At 36.7% G+C, this 27,307-nt stretch overlaps 1 protein-coding gene and 1 long non-coding RNA gene across 4 annotated transcripts; one reads left to right on the top strand and one right to left on the bottom strand.

Annotated features, from left to right (window-relative positions):
• Positions 1 to 32: 32 nt before the first annotated feature.
• LOC139143885 (adenine phosphoribosyltransferase-like) lies at positions 33 to 26,878 on the bottom strand. Of its 3 annotated transcripts, XM_070714475.1 has the most exons (6): positions 26,580 to 26,837; positions 11,097 to 11,204; positions 10,355 to 10,448; positions 9,921 to 10,067; positions 9,292 to 9,387; positions 33 to 2,385 (listed from the first exon to the last, which is right to left on the bottom strand). In XM_070714475.1, exons 2-6 carry the CDS (start codon positions 11,202 to 11,204, stop codon positions 2,210 to 2,212), a joined length of 621 nt encoding a protein of 206 aa, XP_070570576.1. In that variant the 5' UTR covers positions 26,580 to 26,837; the 3' UTR covers positions 33 to 2,209. The 3 variants fall into 3 exon arrangements, with proteins under 3 accessions (XP_070570576.1, XP_070570578.1, XP_070570577.1); XM_070714477.1 differs by lacking the exon at positions 9,292 to 9,387 and having other exon boundaries at positions 1,485 to 2,385; XM_070714476.1 differs by lacking the exons at positions 33 to 2,385; positions 9,292 to 9,387; positions 9,921 to 10,067; positions 10,355 to 10,448; positions 11,097 to 11,204 and adding exons at positions 16,143 to 17,090; positions 17,523 to 17,777; positions 19,356 to 19,544 and having other exon boundaries at positions 26,580 to 26,878.
• LOC139143886 (uncharacterized) lies at positions 21,542 to 24,020 on the top strand. Its single transcript, XR_011554684.1, has 2 exons — positions 21,542 to 21,612; positions 23,003 to 24,020. It is a non-coding gene; the product is annotated as an uncharacterized lncRNA (long non-coding RNA).
• Positions 26,879 to 27,307: the final 429 nt, after the last annotated feature.

A 27,307-nucleotide genomic window follows, 5' to 3' on the forward strand; every position in this document is an offset into this window, starting at 1 on the left:
CTCTTCTTCAAATCAAAGGTTCAGCTTTAGAATTAGTTTAATGGTCGGCAATTTTATTTATCAACCAATTAAAAAGTGACAGTACAAATGTTCCAAATTTGAATTAAGCAAAAATTGGTGAGCGGTCAGAGGCCTGTAAAGGAACGATGCAATCAATATCAGCTTTGTCATTGGTCTTCTTGTCTTTCTCTGGAGTCACTGCTCGAGCAAAAGTGAACAGTGTTTGCAAACAGAACAATCTTAAAGGTATACAGTCACCTGTAATCTAAATATGCCAATATATGGTCAAAAGGGCGTTCTTTGGTATTCAAAATGCCATGTGAGGGCGGTGTTTTTTAAAAAAGCTCCCACTCGCTTAAAATCTGTAATTGGTTAGATTTTCTCTTTCCATGGTAACTGTGGCAAAATTGGAACAGGTGACAGTATACCTTTAATGGCGACTGATATCTGAAAAATGAGGTAATTTTTTCCCATAAACCCATAATATTAGTCACATTGTGTTAACGAAATAACTGTGATTCACCAGACTGAGCCTAGCGATAGAAAATTAGAACGCCAATGATAGAGTTATGACAGTCCTATAGTCTTCTATACAAAGTAAATTTTTGTGATCAATTCGTTTCAATAAAGACGACGTCCGTCCCACCGTTTCACTGCTTTAAAACTCCTGTGTTTTATTTTCCATGAAATAATCATCGCTGAGATATTCAAACGGCGAAACTAAATATTATTTCTGAGGTGCTCGGAATACGGCAACCGTGATCCGTTATTTTAGAATGCGGTAAACACGATTGGAACTAAATTGGGATAATTGGATTGGCAGAATTTCTCAAGAATTTTAGAAATTTCTCTAATTTTACACCATATTTGCTTACCATCTTTAAAATTTTATACACAATTTACGATGCTGTTGAAATCTTATGAGTAAGAATCAGTGCATGATAGTATCTAATGCAATATTGTTCAAAATATATGAACAATATTCACATTTGGATGAAAATATGAGAATTTGTCTGTAGTTTCTTCATTACTGAAACACTAGTAATAATGTCAGTTTGTCCTTTTTCCTCGACCAAAATGAAGCTTTTCGATTGATTTACAGTTAAGTCAGTCGGGGTCTTTTAAAATGTGCCCTGACTCAATTTTATGTTTTTGAAGCCTTAAATTCATGAAAAAGTCAGGGGCATTTCAAAAGTGCCCTGACTCAAAATTCGTCAATTAGAGAACTTCTAAGCATTTTGTCTCGTTTCTTCAGTACATTTACACAAAAATGAACTTATTTTCATAAAAATAAATCCGATGAAAGAGGTATGCAATAATCGTTGTGTTTTCGTCGTTTTGTCCGATGAGAACAATATTTCAAATTTTACACTATTCTATCATTTTGTAAAATTTCAGCTGTAAAAATTTCGATTTCGTTACGTTTTCCCAATAATTACTCTCATCCAATTTTCCCAAATTAGTTCCAATCGTGTTAACGGTAAGACTATCACAATATGCGACAAATGACACGAAACGAACTTCTTGACTGGCTGTAATACTGAGACCGTCTTCATATGATACCAGTATTCCCTTTAAGTGCATAAGCTGCAAAATCCTTCGAGCAAGTTAGATTTGATTTGTTAAAAAAGTACAGGGACATTAAGTTCTACCAATCAGTGCACATGAGCCAACAAAGTCAAACGCGGAACGTAATCTTATCAAGTAGGAAAACAATCCATTTGGCCAAACAGACCTAAGACCATTCAAAACGAAAATTTAGTATATAAAAAAATCACATTAACTGCAGAAAACACTACTATGTCGATTGCTTCTTAAAATACCGAAACGTCATTATTGCTAATATTACTGAAGCAGTTGTTTTCTAAAATACGCTTTGAATACGGAGTAGTATAGTGTGATGCCCCATCAATATAAGATTATGAATTCTATGATCGAAAAAGGTTTATGTTATCACGTAGTGGCTGATAGTGTGCAGCAAACGCTATTATGGCACCACACTGGCTGAATAGATAACATAAAACAGAAGATCTTATCGTAAGATTAATAACAAATGCTTACAGTCAAAGCTAGTCAAAATTAAAACTAGAGAAAGCATGATGAGGCAAAAACTTTCCATGAAGTTAGATGGTTAGTGATATAATTTTAAAGCCTATTTGAGAACTTATGCTCGCTCTTTTCTCAAGTAACCCTAAGAGAAACGTTTCAATCATTTAAAGTACGCAAAATCAGCCTTTCCTTCTTCAAACTTCTTGAAGCTCTCGAAATACTGTTTGTCGACCTCTGGCTGCATTTCACTCGGGACAAGATGTGTACACTTGTACTTCTCGGTGATTTCCTTTGTCAGCTTGTGGGTGTTACTTTCAATGGCGATGACTGCTATACCTGTATAGGAAATAATGCAATGGAGAAACATCGACAAGTAAAATGGATTCCACGTAACACAGCACTGATCACGTGTAAATCACTATGACGAAATATCAGTGGATGACACATAATTCCAAGCTGAACGATTATCGTCACTTTCCATGGCTTGTAAGCACTTTGAATATTGTGGAATACAGTCTGGTATGTCATCGATGGTGAGACAGGTGAACTTGTGGATAAAGAGCATCTCTGCCGGCGTTTATATGCACATATAAAGGTAAGCGTAAGACAGAAGTTAAGCATAAAAAACCAAACACATTTACTTATCTTTGTCGTAAGGTATTACCGAGTCAGACTATGAACTACATGCTTAGTGATGTCAAAAGGAAACCCGACACTTGTGTGCATTCCGTCTGTCGATTCATGAGCTGTATAACTTCAAGGCAGTTTAATTTTTATCTGATGTTATCAAATACAACACGTATAATTCTTTAGAGTATAGATATTCCCCGAATTACGTTATTCTCAAAGAAACAAACAAAAGATCGAAAGATCTTTTTTGTTTCGAAGTTAGAGTAAATGTCGTCTAGTATAGACTCTGTTCTTTGTAAGGTACATGATTCAGTGAACCGTTGATAATATTATAGTCTCATGCTATTCTATACACAATGAAAAACCTAAATTGAATGACCTCTGTATTTTTGCAAGCACTTCGAGTTTGTATTTTTAAAACCATTCAGGGGCGCCGTATAATATACGACACTCCACTATGAAATAGATGATATCAGGTCACGTGGTTTTTCTATTACCAGAGCAGATCATTGTAATTCGAAAAAGCTGCCACCTGTAGAGAACTCTTTCGGTTGTAGAAAATATAGTGGAATAGTACATTTCAAGGAAAGTAACCTTTAAGATGGTGTTGCACGTATCCAACACACCTTTTTCAAAGCATGTGTCTTATCAAAGATGACATGAAACCCGCTATATAGTTTACTATATAGGGGGGGGGGGTTCAAAACAGATTAGATAACCTGGAGTTTAGTATGTTAGCAATACTCGAAAGATTGAAGGGGTACAGACTTTGGGTAGAAAACGTCAATTAATACTAAATTAACTGAAGTCAAAAAACTTTATATATAACACGATTGGAAATATTTTGGGATAATAGGATATTGTAGTAATATTGGTTTATTCAGTAAATTTAAGCTCATCTACTCTTCTGTTTTTGCAATTCACATGTTTTTAAGGGTAATCTGTAATATTGTAACTTTCAGCTATAGGGTACCCGACACTTTTATAAATTTGCACAATAAATAGATTTCTACCATTTCAAAATGACAGATCCTATTGTTTTCTTTGAAATTGTCATTATTGTTTTGTCCATTCCCCAAGTTTTGGTAATTTGAGAAAATAGAGGGTCATGTCCAAGGTGGCCCTGAAAAATAGAGGGTCATGTCCAAGGTGGCCTTGAAAAATAGAGGGTCATGTTCAAGGTGGCCTTGAAAAATAGAGGGTCATGTCAAAGGTGGCCCTGAAAAATAGAGGGTCATGTCCAAGGTGGCCTTGAAAAATAGAGGGTCATGTTCAAGGTGGCCTTGAAAAATAGAGGGTCATGTCCAAGGTGGCCCTGAAAAATAGAGGGTCATGTCCAAGGTGGCCTTGAAAAATAGAGGGTCATGTTCAAGGTGGCCTTGAAAATATAAGGTAGTGTTGTCATGTACAATTTTAGACATTTTCAACTTTTCAATTTCAAAATATCTTTTTAATACAAAATTTCACCAGCTACTTGAACTCCTTGTATTTTAAGTAGATAGAATAAAAAAAAAAAAATTAACTATTTTACTTTGCCTTATTGAGGTACTAACTTCAAAAGTATGAAATACCTTAGTTTCCTGAACATCTACCACACAATGAAAATGACAGTTTAGCAAACTAGGAGAGTTTACAATGTACTATCAGCAGTCAAACAAAGTAGTGGTTATAACTGTTCGAAAAATCGCAATTTGACAACCGTGATATAGCAAAAAGAGGTAAAGGATCAAAATTTATAAGATTCAAAACATTCAGCAGAATTATATGATAAGTACAGTTTGCAAAATTTTTGTTTATTTCACTGTATTTACATTTGCAAAAAAAAGAAATTTGACTAGATTTAGTAAAAAGCAGTTAACTTAACTTTGTTGCCAAGTAGATTGAACAAAATTAAGAAATTTACCTTAGTCTGTAGCAACAAATTATGGTCTGGTGCCTTATTTTTCAATAATTTTTGACAAACTTTTCAAAATCCTATAAACCCAAAATAAGTTATTAACTTTATGAAATTTAATATATTGTATTATCACATGAACTGGCCCGTATCTCCACCTGTGTGACGTACACCAGCACAGATAAGAAATCCATATTACCCCTGTTGTACGTCATCAACCGTATCTTTTTTTCCTCCAATGGTACCGTTCATACATGCACACCGCGACACAGACCGATTTGTTGTGATCGATGCCGTGCTCACATGACATTTTTACAAAAAGGTGACCCGATAATCCAGATATGGAAACACAGAAGGCATGTCCAACGAAATTTCGAGTCGAATCGAAATGAGGATACCGTCGATCGTTTTAATGGCTCAGTAACGTCACGGCTCCAGTCGTAAGGCTCAATGTGGACATCGTCGTACCTTGCTATCGCCAAGCGACGTCGTACCTGGCGATCCCGGTTGGCGATGAACCCGAAATATACACCCCAACGTAAGTTCAACTTAAAATATGAATACCGTATAATCTTCGGGAAAGCAACATAGAAAGCACAAGCATAAAGTCATTCGACGAACAACCGTTACGATAAATTTCCTTCATCACACAAATTATTCCGTTGTTTCTCGATCGGAATCAAACCTGCAGCGTAAGGCTGTAGTGAAAACATAAGCTGTCGAGCTGTAGCCGTAACTCTGCAGTGCAGCGCTGTAGAATCCGATGTATTTCAAAAGTTGACTCGGACAACACTCACAACAGAACAGAGTTCCCGTCAAATAACAAAATTAGGATGTACCTACGGGCGAAATATGTGTCACAGCAAACATCAAAGTCCGTAAGACGAAAACATTGACGACCGAGATGGCCACCGGCGGAGACCGGTGACGGCAGTGCTGCGCTCACTACAAGCGTATACACTGTGTGTGTCATCGATCGGAATCTTTCGGGCTCGCCAAGGTCGTAAACTTGTGATATTTTAAAAGCCACGGCCTCTCAAAGAATGTTAACTACTGTTTCGATCGTGTCGTTGCATTAACTTCAGAAATATAACTGTAAATATTCTAAATAACTCAAAATACTATGGCTATCCGTCGCTACGCGGTGAAAGCTATGTCCGCCGATAGCCGACTTGTCTTGGCATCGGCCCAGCGCGAGACAATGATTGACACGCGCACGTGACCGAATCCGTTTGTCTGATTGGTGGAGATACCATTTGATGTATCAAAATTTCAGCTTAATCAGATTTATGAATGAAAATATACCTGTAAACATTTGCTCATCTCCTGGGTGACGGGCCGCTTTACTCATTAAATGAAAGTAATCCGCGTAAATAAAACACAAAATCGCGACAAAAATCATGCAATTTGTTAAAATGATTTTGATCCATCCACATCAAAGAAAAATAAGAAGACTGTTCATGTGATAAATGTATAATCCCATGGAATATTTTGTTTGACGTCATCGTATACTCGTGTATTTCGCAGAGTCGCACAACTTCTCGCCTTCGGCTCGAAGTTGTACGGCTTCGCGAAAAACACTCGTATACGATGACGTCAAACAGAGAAAAATACCACGGTATTATATATAAATATCTCATTTGAAACTAAAGTATATGTATAAAGTAGCGTCAACGACACTTTGCTCTCATTTTGTTTCATGTGGCAAGCCAGAATGAGTGTATAACGATATTTAGTAGCTTCTATGGACCTGTGCTTGTTATATTCATAGTCAAGCGCATTTGAACAAATTTGATGCGCTGTCCATTGAAGGACGTAATGGTTGACAAATGTTGTAACCGTTCATCACACACACATACACAATACCATGCAGCCTAATACATCATAATGAGGGATAAAATCAGCCATACTAAAGGTATCCCTTATAATATAATGTTGCTTTGCATAGAATTAATGTAGACAATATTTGGTTTCTCTACGGTCTATGGTTGCACAATCGAAGACTAAGATAACATGTAATAATGTTTTTTTCTAGAGCTCCTATTGTTAATGATTCTGCCACACCTGCATAATAATGGTATGTCTCAAACTGTCACCCAGTTAAACAAACATTGCAGTATCATAGACAAATGGGGAAAGTTCCAAACACAAACGTATATATATACCAGAAGCCTGTGACATCAGATATGCACATCTTTTTCAAAACCTTTCTAATCATATTTAAAAGCATCGAACCAGGGATTTGTATAGAGGCCATGACTTGACTTAAACATTTCCATAAATATACAATATGAAAATGGAAAGAAACAAAATCTTTTCAAATCAAATTTCCAAGGCACTTTATGCATACAAAATTGCCATATTTACATCTTAAGATGCAAGAGTTGGTGATTAATAACCTTACCTTGCTGGATTAAGCAGCGAAGTTTGCTGACTATACAGATGACACTTTTTGTGAACATACTTATGTTATCCTAGATTCTGCATCTTGTAAATGAAAGGCTGATTGTTTACAAGATCTGTATACTACAACTTCTTTTACTACACTCATGGCGACTTCCAACAGCACTTTTTGTACTATGTTGTGAGTTAGCTGCCTTGTCACGACAATTGGACCGATATCTGGATTTTCACAAAGTTTACACTTTTATTGCTCATTAGCATTTTTCAGTAATGTTTACTTCATATACATTTACAGTTGAGCATGTATCAAACCACAAATGCACAGGTAAAATGTGTCACATTTCTAAACTTTTCGTATTTGGACCAGGGATTTCAAGCACATTATATTTGATATTTTTAAAAATAAAACAGGCAAAACGTGGCTTCAATTACTAGCTCTGTGCCAAAAAAAATTCTTTTAAACACGACAAATAAATATTTCAATGCTATTTTTTTGTAAAACTGTGTGTCAGCTGCACCAGACTTCTGTATTCCTATTTGTTCATATTTACTTATCCAAATTTCATCAATATTTTGATATATGGTAATCAGATGATCCTTACGAACTTAAAATCCAATTTTGATACCTGGTATGTCACATGTGATCCCTGAACAATAGACTTTTGATCAAAATTGGAAAAAATCAAAACTACATCCTAACATATGTAGCAAATGATAAGTAATAACTCTCTTATCAATAGATCTATTGTAGATTATGAAAACTCATATTTTTTCGTATTCTTTTATCAACATCTACAGGATTCCATTCCATTCTTCATGACTATCTAAGCATTCCACATTTCGAAGTTGTTTTATTCAGTTATGAACTCCACAAACTTAGTCTACAGAAAGACTGACGGATGGATGGACACACAGACTGACATACACAGACTGTCAGAGTGATGACATTGGCCACTTTACCTTGGCCCATAGAGAGTCATAAAGCTATAACAAACAGTTGGATGCAATGATAAAATAGTTACATATACATGCACTAAGGCTGAATATATTACATGAATTTGATTACTGTTTTGTCCTCTTTCTACTTATGAGATAATTTGTAAGTCAATCAACTGGCAAGGCAACTTTAAGTGTTGACTGCTTGAATATGTTATCTTTTACAGGCACACAGGTAACTTTAATTTTTCTCGATTTTTCATGAACAATAGATGACATTGACTTAAATGTATCACATGCAACTAATGTTTACATTTTGCCCATATACCATATACATTTCGAGACTTTAACAAACAGCCATTCACTCGGAAACCCTACAGGGAAACGTGAGCATTGTTTTCTCAGTACAACTTGTACATCCACCTTTGGAACAACTTACAAAACCAATATTACACAAGGGTGATAACTTTGGGATCATTGTAAGAATTTTAACTGTGGTGAACTCGACAGTTCGTTTCAAATCCTGACCTGACTTTGCAGCATCTTCAACTGAGACACACTGCACTGTTAACTGTATGCACAAAGACTTTGGGGTGGACCATTTGATATCCTGAGTTGGGGTCTGGTAGCAATATGAGGTAGCATAATTTTGACCTGATCCATTGTAAATTATCTCCTACCTTTTCTGTTTGTCAAGCCTTCTCTGGCTGATCTTTTCATTAACATTTGCCCGGAATGTTTTTTTCGAAAACATTCCAGACATTTTTTTTCGAAAACATTCCAGACCCCCAAGGATATCAAATCTTCCACCCCTTGGTTTTGACCAGGTTTACATAAAGAGATACATAGGCCAAATGGCAGGAAGTGTAAAACATATAAACTATTTACAGCCTTGATACTCTTAAACATTGAAAAAAATTATATGGAATATATTCGTTGGAGACCAAACCTGCTAAAATCGCTCCCTTTTTAGCTTTGCTTTTTAATGATTTTTCACAGCATTTCAATACCAAATACAGTTTATATCAAAACCTTACTTAATCACCACATTATGTACTCTACGTTCCTGTAGGTATAAAATTTCCAACAATAAGAAAATCTTTCCGCAATATTTATTGAATTGTTTTTATATCAACACAATCTGAATAAGTTAGGGACTACAAACTCGATGGAACCTTCATGCAAATTTCACACCAGTATTGGATATGGTTATTGTAAGGATATTTTTCACCAACAGCAACAAAGAAAAGGTAAACAAATTAAACACGTTTCAAAGCAATTGGACGAGCATTATGATTTTTGACCAAAATGGGGAAAATTGCCCCAAAAATACAAATATAAAAATTTCAACCTTAAAGCTCGATAACACAATAACTTACCCTGAACTTTTCCTCCCAATCTTTCGAGAAGGTTGATTGAGGCTTGCATAGTACCGCCTGTTTCTATCCACTGGTCAACAATTAGGAGTCGTGTTCCTTAAACAAACAGAGTCAATTATCAACAAAATATTTAGAAAGCTGTGTGTTCTGTTTTAAGTCATACTTTACGTTTAATAATGGAGATAAAACTTTTGTGCACGTCAAAACTTGTTTTGTGCGTAAAAATAGATCTATGATAGATAGATAGATACATACATAATTATAAACATACATACTAGATAGATAGATAGATGGATAGATAGATAGATAGATAGATAGATAGACAGACAGATACATACATACATACATACATACATACATACATACATACATACATACATACATACATACATACATACATACATACATACATACATACATACATACATACATACATACATACATACATACATACATACATACATACATACATACATTGAGAGACGGACGGACGGACGGACGGATAGATAGATAGATAGATAGATAGATAGATAGATAGATAGATAGATAGATAGATAGATAGATAGATAGATAGATAATAGATAGATAGATAGATGGATGGATGGATGGATGGATGGATAGAGTCATACCTTCAGGGAAAGCATCTTGTCTGATTTCCAACACTTTTTCTCCACCACTGTGATGCTGGTATTTTTCGCTAAATGTTTTCACACACAGACAATGCTCCTTTCTTATTGTGAGGAATCCTTTATTTAGACGCGTCGCGACACTGGCTCCTGTCAACGAACATGAATGCCTTTTAAAAATACTGATTATAATACATTTTCAACCCTCAAGCTTGATCTTGTTTTCTTCTACTGATAATAAGATTTTCCGTCTACTCATGATTTAGTGATCTCGAATTGAAAGAATTGCACAGTACTGTCTTTCTCTTATAGAAATTGCATCCTGTGATCCCTGGTTTTTATTCTTGCTCCAATAAGATAAATGGTCATAAGTTTCTGAACTAATCCATAGTAGGATTGTTGCAATTGCTTTCTCAATTAAGCCAAGATTTACTTACCAAGTATGAAGCCAGCTCCATCAATTCCGACAACCAAGTCGATTTCATTTGGATCATATGGCTGTATTAAGTGAGTGACACAGTCTCTGAAGGCCTAATAACGTAAAAACAAGGTGCTCAATCATATTTAATTGTCTTAAGGTAGAATGCACCTCGGGGAGAGATATTCGGACTCTCTAACTTATACAATTCCTTTCTACTATATTACTTGTTAGGCTTCATTTTAAAGCTCTTGGTGTAAGAAAATTTTTCACGATCTTACTTTTTCGAAAATCGACAATTTTATTTTTCTCCGTAGAGTTGACACAGTGACGGCGGCCATTTTGAATTTGAAATAACGATAATCTTGGGTTATGTGTTTCTCTATGAACAAAATTTGCACCCGGTTATTATTCGTAATCTTGAAAGAGAATGGTTGAAAGATTCCGTTAGGAAAGTTTGAGCATAGATTTAAGTCTTTCACTTTCGAGGCGCATACTGCCTTAAAAACACTTTCTTGAACTCATGGATTCGAATCAAGTGGAAACGAACGTATACACGTTAGCATTTAAGATATACTGTCATCTGTTCCAATTTTGCCACAGTTACTATGGAAAGAGAAAATCTAACCAATCACATATTTTAAGTGGGTGGCCGCTTTTTAAAACAGCGCCCTCACATGGGCATTTTAATACCAAGGGCATATTTAGATAACAGGTGACTGTATACCTTTAACCAGACCATATCACAAAAGAATACTCACCTTTTGATTTGCATATAATCTCGATGGATCAAGCCAAGCAAAGCCAGGACCCTTTTGATTGGGAGCCATGAGAGACAAGTACCAATGTTTATCTCTTTTCTCACTCATCTGTGATGACAGAAACGCAAGACGAAAGTTTATCACATTTTGATAATGCCCAATGCCTTGGTCAATGAATACGCCGAAAGAGGTAAGTTGTTTTGTTCCGACATACAGGTCACAGTATTAAGATTATATGTGTCTATCCGTCTTTCTGTTGGCTCAGTATAACTTAGACGGTAGAACGAAAAAAATTAATACATATGTTCTGTCTTGGGAAAGCAAGAATGTGATTTTGGTAGATATGATTGATTGCAATTTGCATTAATATAAATTAAGATAAGGATGTGCTCTGAAATGACTACGTTGATCAAAAGGGCAGTATCTCACCTTTTTCAGTGTCAAATAAATGTATAATTGTTGGTTTGCATATTCCGTGACCTTTGCTATTGTACATGTATATTCAACACACTACAGAGCGAAACTCATTGAGCGGTAGTACATAGTTGAAAATTGGAGTATGTACTTTTGGGTCACGGCCTTTGGGGTCATTGCTTTGTGAGCACTGAGCGAGTACACAACTAATTGAAATTGATCGCGTACTGACAGAGAAATGTCCTGAAGAAAGTTCAGTCGCAAAATGCGACTAACCTTATGCTTTAGTCGCAATCTCGTAAAATTTGGTCGCTTATGCGACTGAATGGTCGGTACTTTGAGCCTTGGACCGCTGTACGAACCATTGATGTATAAAAATATACATACATCCATAGACGAACAGTCATAGTATTTCTCAATGGTGAATTGTCTTACACTATTTTACGCAAGTGCATTTGAATATGTCCAGTGGGAAGCAAATTTAAACCGGCGTGAGGGTGTAAAGGCCTCCAAATTATTAAAAATTCATAATTGCGCTTGAGTGGCAACTAGCAACAGCCAGGTAGACCCGCTCCGTGAAAATCAGCCTCAACGATTCTCAAACAAAAATTAATGGCATACCATAAGCCACGGTCCCTCCACTAAAGGAGGGACCGTGCATAATCATATACTGATTCATAGACACCTAGGCCACAAAGATATCTGCAAAGTTTCAGAAGTTTTTTTTTTATTACGGCGATTATGGGAAAATCGCTTTCGGAACAAAGGGAATGGCCCCTAAAAATAGTCGTTCCGTGATCCAAACAATTGTAAATCATTCAGCGACGCACGGAGGTGTAAATTACGATGTAAAGAAACCGTGTGTACGCTTAGAGCAAGGACCTCGTTAAATCAGCGTGCAAAGGATGAAAACTTTGTGTTGTCACAGACTTTTACTTGCGTCTGTGGTGCAATGACATCACGGAAGTAAACCCTTTTCGGACATGACTAGTCAAGTAGCAGTTACAGTAGTACTTGCGAAAAAAGCGCGTAAACGGTTTCAAGCAAAAGAGACCATAGTTTACATTGACGATGATATTGAAAACAACCATGAAAACACTGAGGTAGCCTCCGTTTCTACAGCTCCATGCCTCGATGATCAATTTAATTATAGTCAGTCGAAGAGATCCACGTTTTTAACACCCCATCCAAATCTACGGCTGAACGTGACGTTACCAAACATATATGCTGGCTCTGAAAACGACCGTATGGTTTGTGTACATGTACAAGGCAGTGCTTTACACATGTTGTGTTTGGAGGGCTGGTAAGGTTTTGATATACCGATCTTCCTAGTGACATTTTGACTTCTGTTATGAGAATTAAACAAATCTTGTAAGGCTTCTGAACAGCTGAAACATTGTATTTGAAGTTCAAGGTGCGCAAGTAAGCGTCATCACCCGATCTCGTAAAGGCTTTAGGATAAGCGTGTTCGAGGACAGCTCATTAAGTCCGCGCTACATCGTAAGATTCCGACACGACAAAAGGCTGGAGTTCGATAACGAAGATGAACCAAGTCTGTCATTGATTCTAGTCGAAGGTTAACAAACGCTTCGTTCAAAAATTGCTCCGAAAATAAACATAACTCGTGGTGAATTGTCGAGATTACCCGTCAAGCAGCCGAGTGGCCCACTGAGATCACTATTACACATATCGTGATACATAGAAGTCTCGACCCTTACGTGATGTGGTGAACTTCCTTGCTTTTCTGATTTTGCCATCGGTCATGTCGTCGCGTCGTTCACCTCTTTCCTACCATTTTCCTGACCGAGTTCTTCCGTCCATGTTTAGATGAATACAGTTTAGTCAACGTTCATCGGTAATTCGTGATTTCACCATGCGAAATTGCCAATTTCGGGTTATTTTTAATTTGTATGTTCATTACTTTTTTGATGACTACTTTCACTATGTATGGCGCCGTATTGTACATATATGGCGGTCAGTAGTCGAATCATTCTCATGGCCTCCAAACTTTAGTAAATCCACTCAGCAAGCCTATGTTTGATGAACTTAATATTATTCTTTCTTTTTTTCAAATTTGCCATGGCATAACTGAAACGAACCTGAAATGAACTGTACGTACCTATAATTTAGTCCGAGCGTGATTTGAGAGCAAACACGCAGATAATGCGAACGATCGCAATCGCTACCAACAGACTTATTATGCAGAGCCGTGTCCCTAAAACGCCCACCCAAACTTGGCACCTGATCCCGGTCCATTTCGAGTCGGGCTTTTGAAAGTTGACAGACATTCGATGGTGATAACTTGCTCCAGGCCGTGATATGTCACCAGTTATCAACTTTACCGTCTTTCGATACAAAAGATGTAGTATTATCAACGTTGTTCGCGTTTTTTTTTGATCTGGTATTGAATATAGCAGGAAAAACCTAACGTGAGTGAAAACAGAGATCATACCCGATACGGGAAATTTAAACCAACGTTGCATTGAGAAGTGACCTAAATCCGTTAGATAAATGTCGACCAAATGTTAACCTTTACTAAATCGGGTCAAGACCCACGAAGTGATATTGAAAATGGGTCAGTAGAAATCACGTGGAGCCAGTGTCTAATTTCTAATTTCGATTTGCTAGAAGTCTCGTCATTGAGGTCGCTATTCGTATTCAGGAAAACCAACACCAAATTTAGTATCTCACCCAATTAGTAATTCTCATTTGCATTATTGATTACAAATAAGGTTGGCCACAAAAGATACCGCGCTGAACGTGTCATTCCTAATTCAGAAATATAATGCTAACAGAACTAATTCAAGATCGAAATTTAGTCCAATGTTAATGTACATGGTCAAGTGAACTAATGAAATCAAGAAATTTGCTCATAATTCGACTTTCATTCTTTGATTTCAGGGTGAAAAAATGGTTGGCCGAATTATGTCACGGATTTACAATCAACTGTTCGTACAAAGACGAAAACGACATTGAATAAAAAAATTCGCAAATTTGTGTCTTAGGCCTACTCGAATTCGAAGCATGTCGCACAAACTGAGTTTTCACATCCCTCGGTTTGTTTTCGAACTCCGGGATCAGCTACATAAGAAGGACAAAGTTGAAAAACTTAACTTTTGTGAATGACGATATCTATTCCAAAACAGAATACATTCACTTAAGATCTCAGAGTACGTTCAGTTTGTCCACAAACCAATGATGACCCGTATTTGCACAGCCATCTTGTTGTTAGGACAGCACGAAAACGATTCCCTTTAGCCGAAAACCTGAAATTTCATGAATTTTCATTTTAAAAAAGTAAAAATATCAGTTAAATTATGAAGATGTTCAGATTTGGAGAAGTAATTTTTGCTTTAGTTGCCTTTGCATATTCCATTGGTGATATTTATGAGGAAAACATTAATTTTAAAGCATTTGGCAAGAAATCTCATACTTTCAAGTATGGTGAAAAAAATCAACACTGATCAATGGTGTAAACATTTTTACAAATTACAAATGTAAAACTGATCACAAATTTGTTTAAAATTAAAATTCAAAAATTTCAAAGAAATGTTGATATCTGTACTCAATCACAGAAAAATTCACAACGAAAAAATCACAATGTGACATTTATGGTTTTCAAACCAATATTTTTGTGTGTTATCTTACACTTAATGGGTTTTGTACTGGAAAGCCTATAATTGTTGCATAAAAAGCATCGATGGCAATTATGAAATAGATTTACAGGAATTTCCACTAAAACACATGGGACTTCTTTCGTTTATGTGGTCATTCAAAGTTAGTTCTCATACAAATCAAGAAAGTTCTTGCAACAGACACAACCACCCATGCAAGAAATTTCTTACAAGGGACACACCCATCCATGCAAGAAATTTCTTGCAAGGGACACACCCACCCATGCAAGAAATTTCTTACAAGGGACACACCCATCCATGCAAGAAATTTCTTGCAAGGGACACACCCATCCATGCAAGAAATTTCTTGCATGGGTGGGTGTGTCCCCTGCAAGACATTTCTTGGACACACCCACCCATGCAAGAAATTTCTTGCAAGGGACACACCCATCCATGCAAGAAATTTCTTGCAAGGAACACACCCACCCATGCAAGAAATTTCTTACAAGGGACACACCCATCCATGAAAGAAATTTCTTACAAGAGACACACCCATCCATGCAAGAAATTTCTTGCATGGATGGGTGTGTCCCTTGCAAGAAATTTCTTGCATGGATGGGTGTGTCCCTTGCAAGAAATTTCTTGCATGGGTGGGTGTGTCCCCTGCAAGACATTTCTTGGACACACCCACCCATGCAAGAAATTTCTTGCAAGGGACACACCCATCCATGCAAGAAATTTCTTGCAAGGGACACACCCATCCATGCAAGACATTTCTTGCAACAGACACACCCATCCATGCAAGAAATTTCTTGCAAAGGACACACCCACCCATGCAAGAAATTTCTTGCAAGGGACACACCCACCCATGCAAGAAATTTCTTGCAAGGGACACACCCATCCACGCAAGAAATGTCTTGCAGGGGACACACCCACCCATGCAAGAAATTTCTTGCAAGGGACACACCCATCCATGCAAGAAATTTCGTGCAAAGGACACAAAAAGATACACTTCATAAGCAAAATATTAAAAACAATCTTTTATTGTCTTGTTTATAATGAAACAATATCCTTCACAAGTTGAATGTAAACAGAAGTATATAGTTGCACTGTGGGTCTGGAATTATGCTTGATACATTTTTTATCAGAAAGGTTGCTAGAATTGGTCCCCAATGAAAAAATTTAACCTCAGATTTATTCTCTTGATCAAATTTCACTACAAATTGATATGAAATATACAACATTCTGTTCACAATGGGGCCCTGGGGAAGATAGGCTTCCTACTGAAGCTTACCAGGCTACCCTTGTTAAACAAGGTTTAATAAAATAAAATAACATACTGTCTCACAATTCATCCCAGATAGGTTTAGGTCATAAACTAAGAAAATGCCTAAAAAATACAAATTTGAGGGTTTCCCAACACTTTGAGCCAAAGATTTATCTCATAATACCCTCAGGGACTTTTATGCAAAATTACAAAACTATTAGACTGGCAGTTTTTGAGAACAAGTTACATAACAGAAAAAGACCAAAAATGTCTAAAAAAATACAAATGTGCATATTTCAGCACAATTTGAAAAAGTCCAACTACTGCCATCCCTGGGCATCTGTATACAAAATATCAAAACTGTCTGATGAGGGGTTTTGAAGTAAAGGATTTTTTATGATTATCTTATAAGAAATGACAAAATTTCTTAAAAATACAACTTCATCAGTTTCAACAAGATTGAGTGTATAAGGCTTGGCGTAGACACTACAATTTGAACAAAATTCCATCTACAGCCCAGGATGCACCTACACCTACCAAATGTGAGCTAATACGACTACTCCATATCAGACATATCTTCTGAGTCTACAAGTCCAAGAAGAGATTCACATCTCACTTTGCAGTGAGAGATACATCTTTCATCGGTATCAATTCCCACTACACTGACATCATTCAACAGGCCAGCGATTACAGCAGTGCCTGAAAAATACGAATTTGTTTTGTACATGTTAATACATTGATTTGCCTTGCAGCAATACATCATTTTGATCACTTTTGTTTGAATTGTATCCTTATGTATGCAACTCTTTCCTGTCTGCAGTCAGGTATGTGTTCCAAACAAAAGAGTAAGTAGCAAATGAAAATATGTATATCATTGCAAACAATGTGGTCTTTGAATTAGTGTACATAGTTCAAAACAATGTGTCGCTATCTGTCATTCCCATGACTTGATATAATATAAAATATACTGCTGGAAAAAACGACAGCAGTGCTAAATGTTCATTAAGGTGGTATTGGCTACCACTCTTTAATTGCTATGGTGAAAACAATGATGATGTCAATTAGTCAGTAACCTGATTGTGACAACATTTGGGTGGACTGTGGTGTGATGTATTTTGTTTTGTATCTCACCTGCACCACAGATTCCATCAAGTATCCATGATCCTGGTGGTGTAAACTCTTTGATCAGATGCTCATACAGTTGAAGTGGTTTCTGCCTTGTACAAATCACATCTCCCTCCCCATCCTTCTCCAGCACTTCTTGTTTGACACTCCAAAAATTGTGTCTCCCAGCACAGGATACCTGGTCAGCTGAAATCTGGGCTGAAGTTGACGCATAAGCGACAATTACACTCTTGACAGCACGTGTCAATGTCACCTTTGTCTCTGAAAGAAACATAGAAGACAAATCAAAATTAAATTGTTGCTAATGAATCTTTTAGTACGGTCTAAAAAAGCAGTATGAATACGTTGTTTTCAAATATCTTTGACATCTGCTTAAGTGGTTGTTTTCAAATATCTTTGACATCTGCTTAAGTGACATTTTGACCTATTGGCTTAGATGATGCACAGCGGAGATTTGATTAAAACAAGTCACTGTCAATGACAGTCCCCACTTGTACTTGGGATATCAGTTGTAATTGAGCAGAGAAATGTGTGTATGTGGTAGTGTTGTATATGTATCAAATCAATGCCCCTTTGCCAAATTTGAAAAAAATCAGTTGAGACATATCTGTATTATGCCATAAAACACAAAACATTGTACCAAAATGGCTGCCAGGTGCCCACATTGGATCATATCACAACAAAATCAACATGCATATATAATCATTGCCCTTGTACCCAATATGAAAGAAATTCACACACGTGTGTGTCACAGTGCTAAACATGAAAAAATAGAGACAATTGTCTGAAGCTACTATAGACATGAAGACGTCTGGAAGAGGTACACAGCACACAACACCAGACACCAAGCACAAAGGTCTTCTTTTATGACAGCAGTTTCAGTGTGGCTCATATAAGAAATATTGGCTGAAAATGGTCTGCTATGTCAAATAATCCTCAATTACAGCTAATGTATTCCGTTTTATAGTATATCATCCAACTTTTGAAGACAGTTTTGCATTCATGTCAATAAGTCATATTATACCTAACATGTTACTTTATCATTCCTTGGCAACAGACTTGGTCTATCAAATTGAAGTGCATAATTATGTGCTCTCACTGATGGCAGCCACATTTGGCTTGCAAAGCAAAAATTATATCATTGTGTGTTCTTTACCAACATTTGAAAATTTTCTGTGGGCACACTCTGAGAAGAACTTTGGTTTCAGTTATTTTTGTATCACAATAAAAATTCATGTATACCTATGTATGTCATGAAACGTTAACCTTGGTCCAAATTTGAACCATACTGACCGAGGCATGTCTGAGTTAGGGCCCCATATATGAAACTTATGTATATATGGCCCCTGACAAACATCTTGTATCACTATATCGTGAAAAAATGTGACGTGCAAACATACATCGGGGTACTGATGGAGCCTAAATCATAAGTCCCCAAGACTTTGTCTGCAGGGACCAATAAACCTCATCAAAGTAAATTTTAGACAACCAATCTTATGGAAATACATGCGAGGATTTCAAGATTGTCTATTATTAGGAATATGGTTTTGAAAAAAATATGTGCATGTAACATGAACAATGCTACTTTCACCACCAATGTTTGGTCCAGATCCATTGCTCTACATAGAGGGAAGGAAATGGCTGGACTGAGTTAATGGCAGGTGAAAGGGATGCTAGTGCATACATGTGTGCACATGATACAATTTTTGACTGCTCTGTAAAGCTGATACCACACGAGATAGATTCAGTCATTCTGAGTTAGGAGATTTCCTTGTCAGGTGGTATGATGTCAGAAGTCATGAGTTTCACTCCAAGTACGTACTATATACGTATACTCACCTTTTTTTGTGTTTTCCACATAGTAGAAACCATCTTCCACTCTCTTGAAACAGTCTGTGGCTTTCAGTTCTTGTTTGAACTTCATAAGGCTGTCAACTTCACAAAGTAGAATTACTCTGTAACTGCTGGTATTTGTATTTAGATTTTTTATCACAACTACCATTCCCTTATATCATCTGTTGACCAGTCCTAAAAAAAATAATATTTAAAATAACATTTACATAATATTTAATATTTACAAAACTGTCACTATCAATTTCATTAAAGGTGTAATGTGCTTAAAGTACGCTGACACCTTGTAACAAAAATACTGTCAATGACACAGACACGGACATACAGACAAACATAATGCAGACATACATATTGTACATACAGACGTGGGATGCAAACTGAGGCTTTAAGCTCACACTGGTATGTATACCAAATGTAAGCTAAAAAGCATTGCACTGGAAGGAATTCATAGCTTCATGTCCACCAAGTGATGAGTTAATTAACTTTAAGTTAATGGAAAAAGGCTATAGCAACAGCTACAAAAATATCGCAAATGAATGTTTAGCGCAAATGACATGGTGTTAGCTCACATTTAAATAATTAAAGATTAAATATTTTATCAGTAATTTGAAAATTTCTTGTAATTTTTTAAGTCTGGATACCCTTTCAAAGATGTACTGTAAGGTATTCCTAAACATGCTTAATTTTGCTCCATGTGAATTGAGTTGGTTCATACATACATACATACATACATACATACATACATACATGTACATACTGACGACAGACGCCAGACGATCCCATAAGCTTCTATAGACTATAGTAGTCTATAGTAGCTAAAAATGAGAAAAATTGCCTCAAATATACATTAGTATTTCAACATGATATTGGTTAGATTCAATAAGGATAACTCCAACGTCAAATAAATTAAATTTCAAGGCATTTGGACTTGTACTTTCGGAGAAACAAATTTTGAACAAAAATGACAAAATTTGCCTAAAAAAGGTGACTGAGCTTATTTTGTCCTAATTTCAAAAGGATACAAAGGGGAAAATATAGCCAATGTCTCCATTCTCATCCCAATTGCTAAAATTTATACGCAACTCCAGCCTTGTTCCCCTTGAAATGACTGAAGTCATTACTATTATAAGTAGTAGTAGTAGTAGTAGTAGTAGTGTAGTAGTGGATAAAATTTATGGGGTATCATCATTAACAAAAGGCAATGTTGCATGAATTAAGATTGCAGATTTACTGTTTATAGGTCTCTACTACGGTTCTTCATGTGTATCTTATACCAAATTGCAATAATGTTGAAAATATGAATTTCAGGTTCCTGAGAGTGTACCCAAAAGATGGCAGATCCATATACTAAAAGAAGCAGCACTTAGAAAACGCCATGCTCGAAATGAAAATACTACAGATATGCCAGAGGAACTGAGGAGTATCCAAGAGAAACTAACAGCTCCATGTCCTCCAGTAAGTATTTTACTGATCTGTTACAGAAAAAGTATATTTGAAATATAGTTAAAAAATGTGCTATATGGTATTGTCTGGATTGTGTTTTGCAAAGCTTCTGCTCAAAATGGGTTCACACAGTATTGCAGTATTATTTGTAACATAATCTAGCCATAAATAAAGAGTTGTTACAGTTTTGGCTTACAAAAGCGTGAAATTTATGATAAAAAGTGCTTTGTACACTTATGGAGTCTATGCCATCATTAGATCTAACTGTATTTTATCAGTCACCCATTCAAAATGAATGCTTATCTGAAGAAGATACTTCCATGCTATCATACCAACCTTTTTTCTTAAACATACAACATAACAGCTGTCATGCATAACTGAATTTCTTCATGAACTAAAAATGATGAAAAGTGGCACTTCTCTCTTCTTGATGAATAGGTGACAATTGGTAATCAAAACAAAGCCCAGGAAGCCCCAGCAGTACAAGAAATGAACAGTTTTGAGAGTGTGGACCAGGGAATGCTGATTGCAGTCTGGGCTCCAGACAATGATGCCAGGCCACAGATAGCAAAGGTTATAGAGAGAAACAACAGTGAGCTCAACATCCACTGGTTAGTTGGCATTTACAATGGTACTTGGAAGGAGGCCTATCATGGCATTGCAACCTACAGAACGCCATGGACGGACACTATTCCAGTTGAGTCGTGTATACTTTGGGATTTCACCCTTACAAGAAGGGATGTCTGAAAAAAGCAACAGCTGATGAACTGAAGAAAAAGTACTCAGAACTTGATGCTTCCAGGTGAGGGTTTTTTTGTTTAAAACAGTTATTTTAATTTTGCATATTATTTGAAAACACCTGATTTTAAATTGCTAATAAAGAGTGCAACAAAAATTTGTGAATAGCACAATAGATGAAAGGGCATTTTGGAACACAGCAAAAAAAATTTCGCACCTGTAACAGGCCCTGCACAGCTCCTGACACAACCCTGTGGCACAGGTCTGTGTCAGCAAAGACGTCCCATTGCTGTGCCAGGGGCTGAATTACAGGTCTGTGGCCAGTGCTGTGAGAACATGACTTCCACAGTGCTGTACACACAGACCTGTGACAGGGTCTGAAATTTCTGCCTGTCACAGCACCTGTATTTCAGGACTGTACACAGTGCTGTGAACACAGGCCTGTGGCAGGGTCTGAATTTTTTCGAAGTTCACACAGTAATGCTTCTGTTTGCTTCTGTGATCAAAATTGACCCATCTTACAAAATTAACACCCCTGAAATCATGCGAATTTTCAGACCTGTATCAGGCCCTGTAAATTCAACACTGACACAGTGCTGTACAACAACCGGTCCAGATCCCCCTGAATGTCAAATGATCCACCCCTTAGCTCTTTCCTTTTACAGTTGTTTTAACATGATTTCAGATCAAAGGTAACTGAAGCCAAAGTTCTTCAAAAAGTGTGGCCACAGAAAATTTTCAAATGTTGGTAAAGAACACACAATTTGGGTTTTTGACAACAAAATACTTTTTGACTTGTAAGCCAAATATGGCTGCCGTCAGTGAGAACACATAATTATGCACTTGAATTTTACAGACCAAATCTGTTGCAAAGGAATGATAAAGTAAAATGTTAGGTATAATATGACTTATTGACATGAATGCAAAACTGTCTTCAAAAGTTGGATGATATTCTGTAAAACGGAATACATTAGCTGTATTTGAGGATTATTTGACATAGCAGCCAATATTTCTAATTTGAGCTACACTGAAACTGCTGTCAGAAAAGAAGACCTTTGTGCTCGGTGTCTGGTGTTATGCAGTCCACAGTACTAGAATATCCCATGATTCATTCTGATTTGTACAATCAGAGATTCCCCAGCCAAGCCAGACGTAGCTCACATGTGTAGAGACAACTGTAGACTACTAATGTAAATTTTGAAAACATACTTTGTAGGATACTCTCATTGTCAATTAACATATGAAATTTTTTTGAAAATCATGCAAGTTTGAGAGAGGAGATTTCCAAGCAATTGATGAACCAAAGATTGCTGGGTAACCTCCCCCCTTCAAGACGCCTTTCCATAAAAAAAAAAAAATCAATTATCCACTCAGTGCCAAAATCAAACCTACTGGCTAGTGCTGTTACATTGTAACTCATTATTTAACAAATGTGTTTGTGTTTTATTTTACAGGTCAGACTCTGATGACTGCACATAAAATTTACTTCTACTTTGGTGGTAGTCAAACCAAATCAACTGGAAACCGTTGGTCAGATAGGGTTGAAACTTGTTGTGCACGTTCCTTTAGGTATTCTAAAGCAGATGTGTAAAATTTAGGATGAAATTTGCATGTTTCTATTTTTCAGGTAATTTTTTCAGTTTTTAGTCAAAAAATTTTGAACTCTGAAACCACTCATCTGATTGCTCTGAAAGTTGGTATACATGTTCCTCAGGATGACATCAGTCAAGTGTATACAATTGAATTGAAATTTTTATATTTGTAATTTTTTTTATTCAAGAATAACTAATCTGATAGCTTCAATATTTGGTATACAGGTTACTAAGGTTGATCCAAATCAGTTTGATGAATATCGTGAAGATATCTTGAATTTTATATTTTTGCTGAATTTTTTGGTTATTTTTCTCATTTTAAGTAAAATTTCTTCTTCTCTGAAACCGCTAGCCCAATTGCTCTCAAATTTGGATTGGATGTTTGCAAGGGTGTTACCCTTCTTATTGTTGAAATTACGACAAAATTGGAAATATTACTGTTTTGGGGCAATTTTTGTTATTTTTGGTCAAAAAATCGTAAAAAATATTTTCATTTTAAAGCCCCTGGACAGACGGCTTTTACATTTGGTGTACAGATGTCCAGGGATGACAATAGTAAGATATATGGAAATTGTCCTGAAATATACCAATTTGTATTTTTAAGACAATTTTGTCATATTTGGTCAAGAAAACTTGTTCTCAAAATTACTTGTCTGATAGCTTTGTAATTTGGTACAAAAGTCACGAGGGATGTTATTAGATAAATTTTCTGCTCAAAGTGTTGGGAAACCCCCAAATATTTATATTTTAGGTAATTTTCTTTTGTGACCTTAAATGACCTACACCAACCAAGGATTTGTTGTGAGACAGTTTCGAAGGCTGTGAACATAATTTTGTCATGTTTAATATCAATTTGTAGTAAAATTTGATCCTGAAAACAGAGCTGAGGTAAATTTTTTCATTGCGAACCAATTTTTGCAACTTTTGCATGTAAGAAACTTAAGAACTGATGAGAAATTTGGATCCAGGATAATTCTAGATTGCTTATGATGTAGGATCTGCTTGTCCTATTGCTATAGAAGTTGATATGCATGTTCCTAAAGATGACCTCCAGTACCTAAGTTGCAGACCTTACTTGCTTTTGTCATTCTTATTTTTCTGGTTGATCTTTGGTACCCATACTGGTATGTACCAGTTCTGATAAAATGTGAGCGACACCGTATAATTGCGGTATTTTTTAGTTTACTCATTAAATATGTGCATATGAAGCTTTCAAGGTACAGATATAGTATTTCAACCCATCTTAAAAATGAGAGTGACACACTGTTATTGTTACAATTTTAGACACGTAATTTTTGTGAATAATATTGACGGTATTTTTAAACTTCAGTAAATTTTTATGAATAAACATTTGAAATAATTGCTGTTAACAAATTACATGTTTGTGTCACTTCTGTTAATTACTCTGTATACTAACAATTTGATTGATGTTTGTACTTTATTAATATTCTTCACAGTTCGTGAATATGAAGTGAACGTACAATTAGGAAAACCGCTTTTGCCTTCAGACATGGACAAAACATTTCCTGCTATGGAAGGGACATACCCATCCATGCAAGAAACTTCCTGAATGGGTGGGTGTGTCCCTTGCAAGAAATTTCTTGCATGGATAGGTGTGTCCTTTGCAAGAAATTTCTTGCATGGATGGGTGTGTCCCTTGCAAGAAATTTCTTGCACAGGTGGGTGTGTCTCTTGCAGGAAATTTCTTGCATGGGTGGGTGTGTCCCTTGCAAGAAATTTCTTGCATAGATGGGTGTGTTCCTTGCAAGAAATTTCTTGCATGGGTGGGTGTGTCCCTTGTAAGAAATTTCGTACATGGGTGGGTGTGTCCCTTGCTAGAAATTTCTTGCATGGGTGGGTGTGTCCCTTGTAAGAAATTTCGTGCATGGGTGGGTGTGTCCCTTGCTAGAAATTTCTTGCATGGGTGGGTGTGTCCCTTGCTAGAAATTTCTTGCATGGGTGGGTGTGTCCCCTGCAAGAAATTTCTTGCATTGATGGGTGTGTTCCTTGCAAGAAATTTCTTGCATGGGTGGGTGTGTCCCTTGTAAGAAATTTCTTGCATGGGTGGGTGTGTCCCTTGCTAGAAATTTCTTGCATGGGTGGGTGTGTCCCTTGCAAGAAATTTCTTGCATGGGTGGGTGTGTCCCTTGTAAGAAATTTCTTGCATGGGTGGGTGTGTCCCTTGCACGAAATTTCTTGCATGGGTGGATGTGTCCCTTGTAAGAAAATTCTTGCATGGGTGGGTGTGTCCCTTGCTAGAAATTTCTTGCATGGGTGGGTGTGTCCCTTGCAGGAAATTTCTTGCATGGGTGGGTGTGTCCCTTGTAAGAAATTTCTTGCATGGATAGGTGTGTCCTTTGCTAGAAATTTCTTGCATCGATGGGTGTGTCCCTTGTAAGAAATTTTTTGCATGGGATAGGTGTGTCCTTTGCAAGAAATTTCTTGCGATGGCACACCCACCCATGCAAGAAATTTCTTGCAATTGACACACCCATCCATGCAAGAAATTTCTTGCAACGGACATGGCTCACAGTTGCAGGAAATTTCTTGCAAGGGTGGGTGTGTCCCTTGCAAGAAATTTCTTGCAAGGGACCCACCCAAAATGTGGCAATGAAATAATGACTGTAATTTGACTTGAAAAATAACGAAATGGCTTTTGCTTGCATATTTGCACATATTTCCATGGAAAATCATATTAAAGGATATATTATATATTAATTTAGTTATTTCCATAAAAATATCTTAAACTATCAAGAAAGTTCAACCACTTTGATCAAATCAGAAATTCATGGTGAAATTATCAAGTACAGCAGAACTGAATTTTATAACCAGTTATTTAAGTGGAAATATTTGAAAAAAGTGTGGTTTTCGTTAATTGGGAAATTGTTTTCGTGCTGTTGTTAGGATACAAACCATTTATTTTACCCAGTATTTAACATTCAAAAACCCAAACAGCGAGTCAGCAAACCGCAATGTAACGAACAGCTGAACGAATAACAACCAGTGCGCTGACATTTCTATCCAGGAGAATTTGCAGTGTGGGAATTCCCTTCGCTTTAGCATGGGCAATAGACAGTCGAGAAACTGTCCATATATGGGCTAAATAATTAACTGAAAAATGCAAACATCAAATACGCAAATACGTATAATTGATCAGTTTTTCCGTACCTGGACAACGCAATAAACACTGTAAGTACATTATGCAATCGTAACTATGAGAAAACATTACTAAATTCGTTACCAGGAAACCTGCTTCGTCATTATGCAATGATCGAAACGTCTCTCTTGACACAATGCGTTCATGTACAAAATGGCGGACATTGCAGATCGAGAGAATTCGACTCAAACTCATTTACGCCTTGATGATGGTTCATGGGAATGGCAATAGCGGAAAGGTTATTTTCGTGTATTGGAGTAGAACACATGGATCTTTAGTTACCGTGAGCAGATGTGCTGGATGGGTCAGTAGCTGCTGTAGTTCAATGTCGTTCTCTTGTCCAGTTCCGCGTCCGTTTTGCTGCTGCACTGTGGTCGTAAACACTTTCAGGTTATAGTGACTATACAGCGGAAAGGTCAACCGGGGCTCACACTGAACATAACTGGACCCTGGAAAAACACGCGTTGTGCCATTATTATTTTTCTTTTAGCCGGTGAGCATTGGATTTAGAGAATAAATACGTCTGATGATGATGATGATGATGACGATAATGAAAGTTGAAAGTGAACCGTGCTGGTCTTATTCAAATCAACAAAAGCGGCGTGAGGGCGGTATATTTTCCCATGGCTTAGCTGCTCAGTCTGCACAAATCCAATTTTCAGGCAGAATGCGCCTCGCGGATAGATATGAGGACTCTCAAACATTCATAACCTCCTTTTGGCCTACTACTTGCAAGGACTACTTTTTAAGCTTGTGGAGTAAGTAAATCTTTTGTGAAAATCCTGAATTTTATCTTCCCGTAGAGATAACACAGGGATGGCTGCCATTTTGAATATTAATATCAGTAAACATTTGGTAATTGGTTTCTCCCGTATCAGAATTTGCACGGTACTTAACATCTTTATTCTTGATTTTGAAGAATGTTGGTCGAAAGTGTATTTTGTAGCGTATTGTAGGAAACATATGAGACCGCTAGTGCTACCCGAACAAATAATAAATCATTCGCTGAG

Source organism: Ptychodera flava, chromosome 11 (assembly GCF_041260155.1).
Source record: "Ptychodera flava strain L36383 chromosome 11, AS_Pfla_20210202, whole genome shotgun sequence".
Taxonomy (NCBI): domain Eukaryota; kingdom Metazoa; phylum Hemichordata; class Enteropneusta; family Ptychoderidae; genus Ptychodera; species Ptychodera flava.

What these genes read in the sequence shown, in the direction of transcription:
- LOC139143885 (XM_070714475.1), bottom strand. Translation starts at nt 11,204, where the DNA reads ATGAGTGAGAAAAGAGATAAACATTGGTACTTGTCTCTCATGGCTCCC. An exon ending in GATTATATGCAAATCAAAAG is followed by an intron (nt 10,449 to 11,096) that starts GTGAGTATTCTT and finishes TTACGTTATTAG; the next exon opens with GCCTTCAGAGACTGTGTCAC. An exon ending in TGGAGCTGGCTTCATACTTG is followed by an intron (nt 10,068 to 10,354) that starts GTAAGTAAATCT and finishes GTTCGTTGACAG; the next exon opens with GAGCCAGTGTCGCGACGCGT.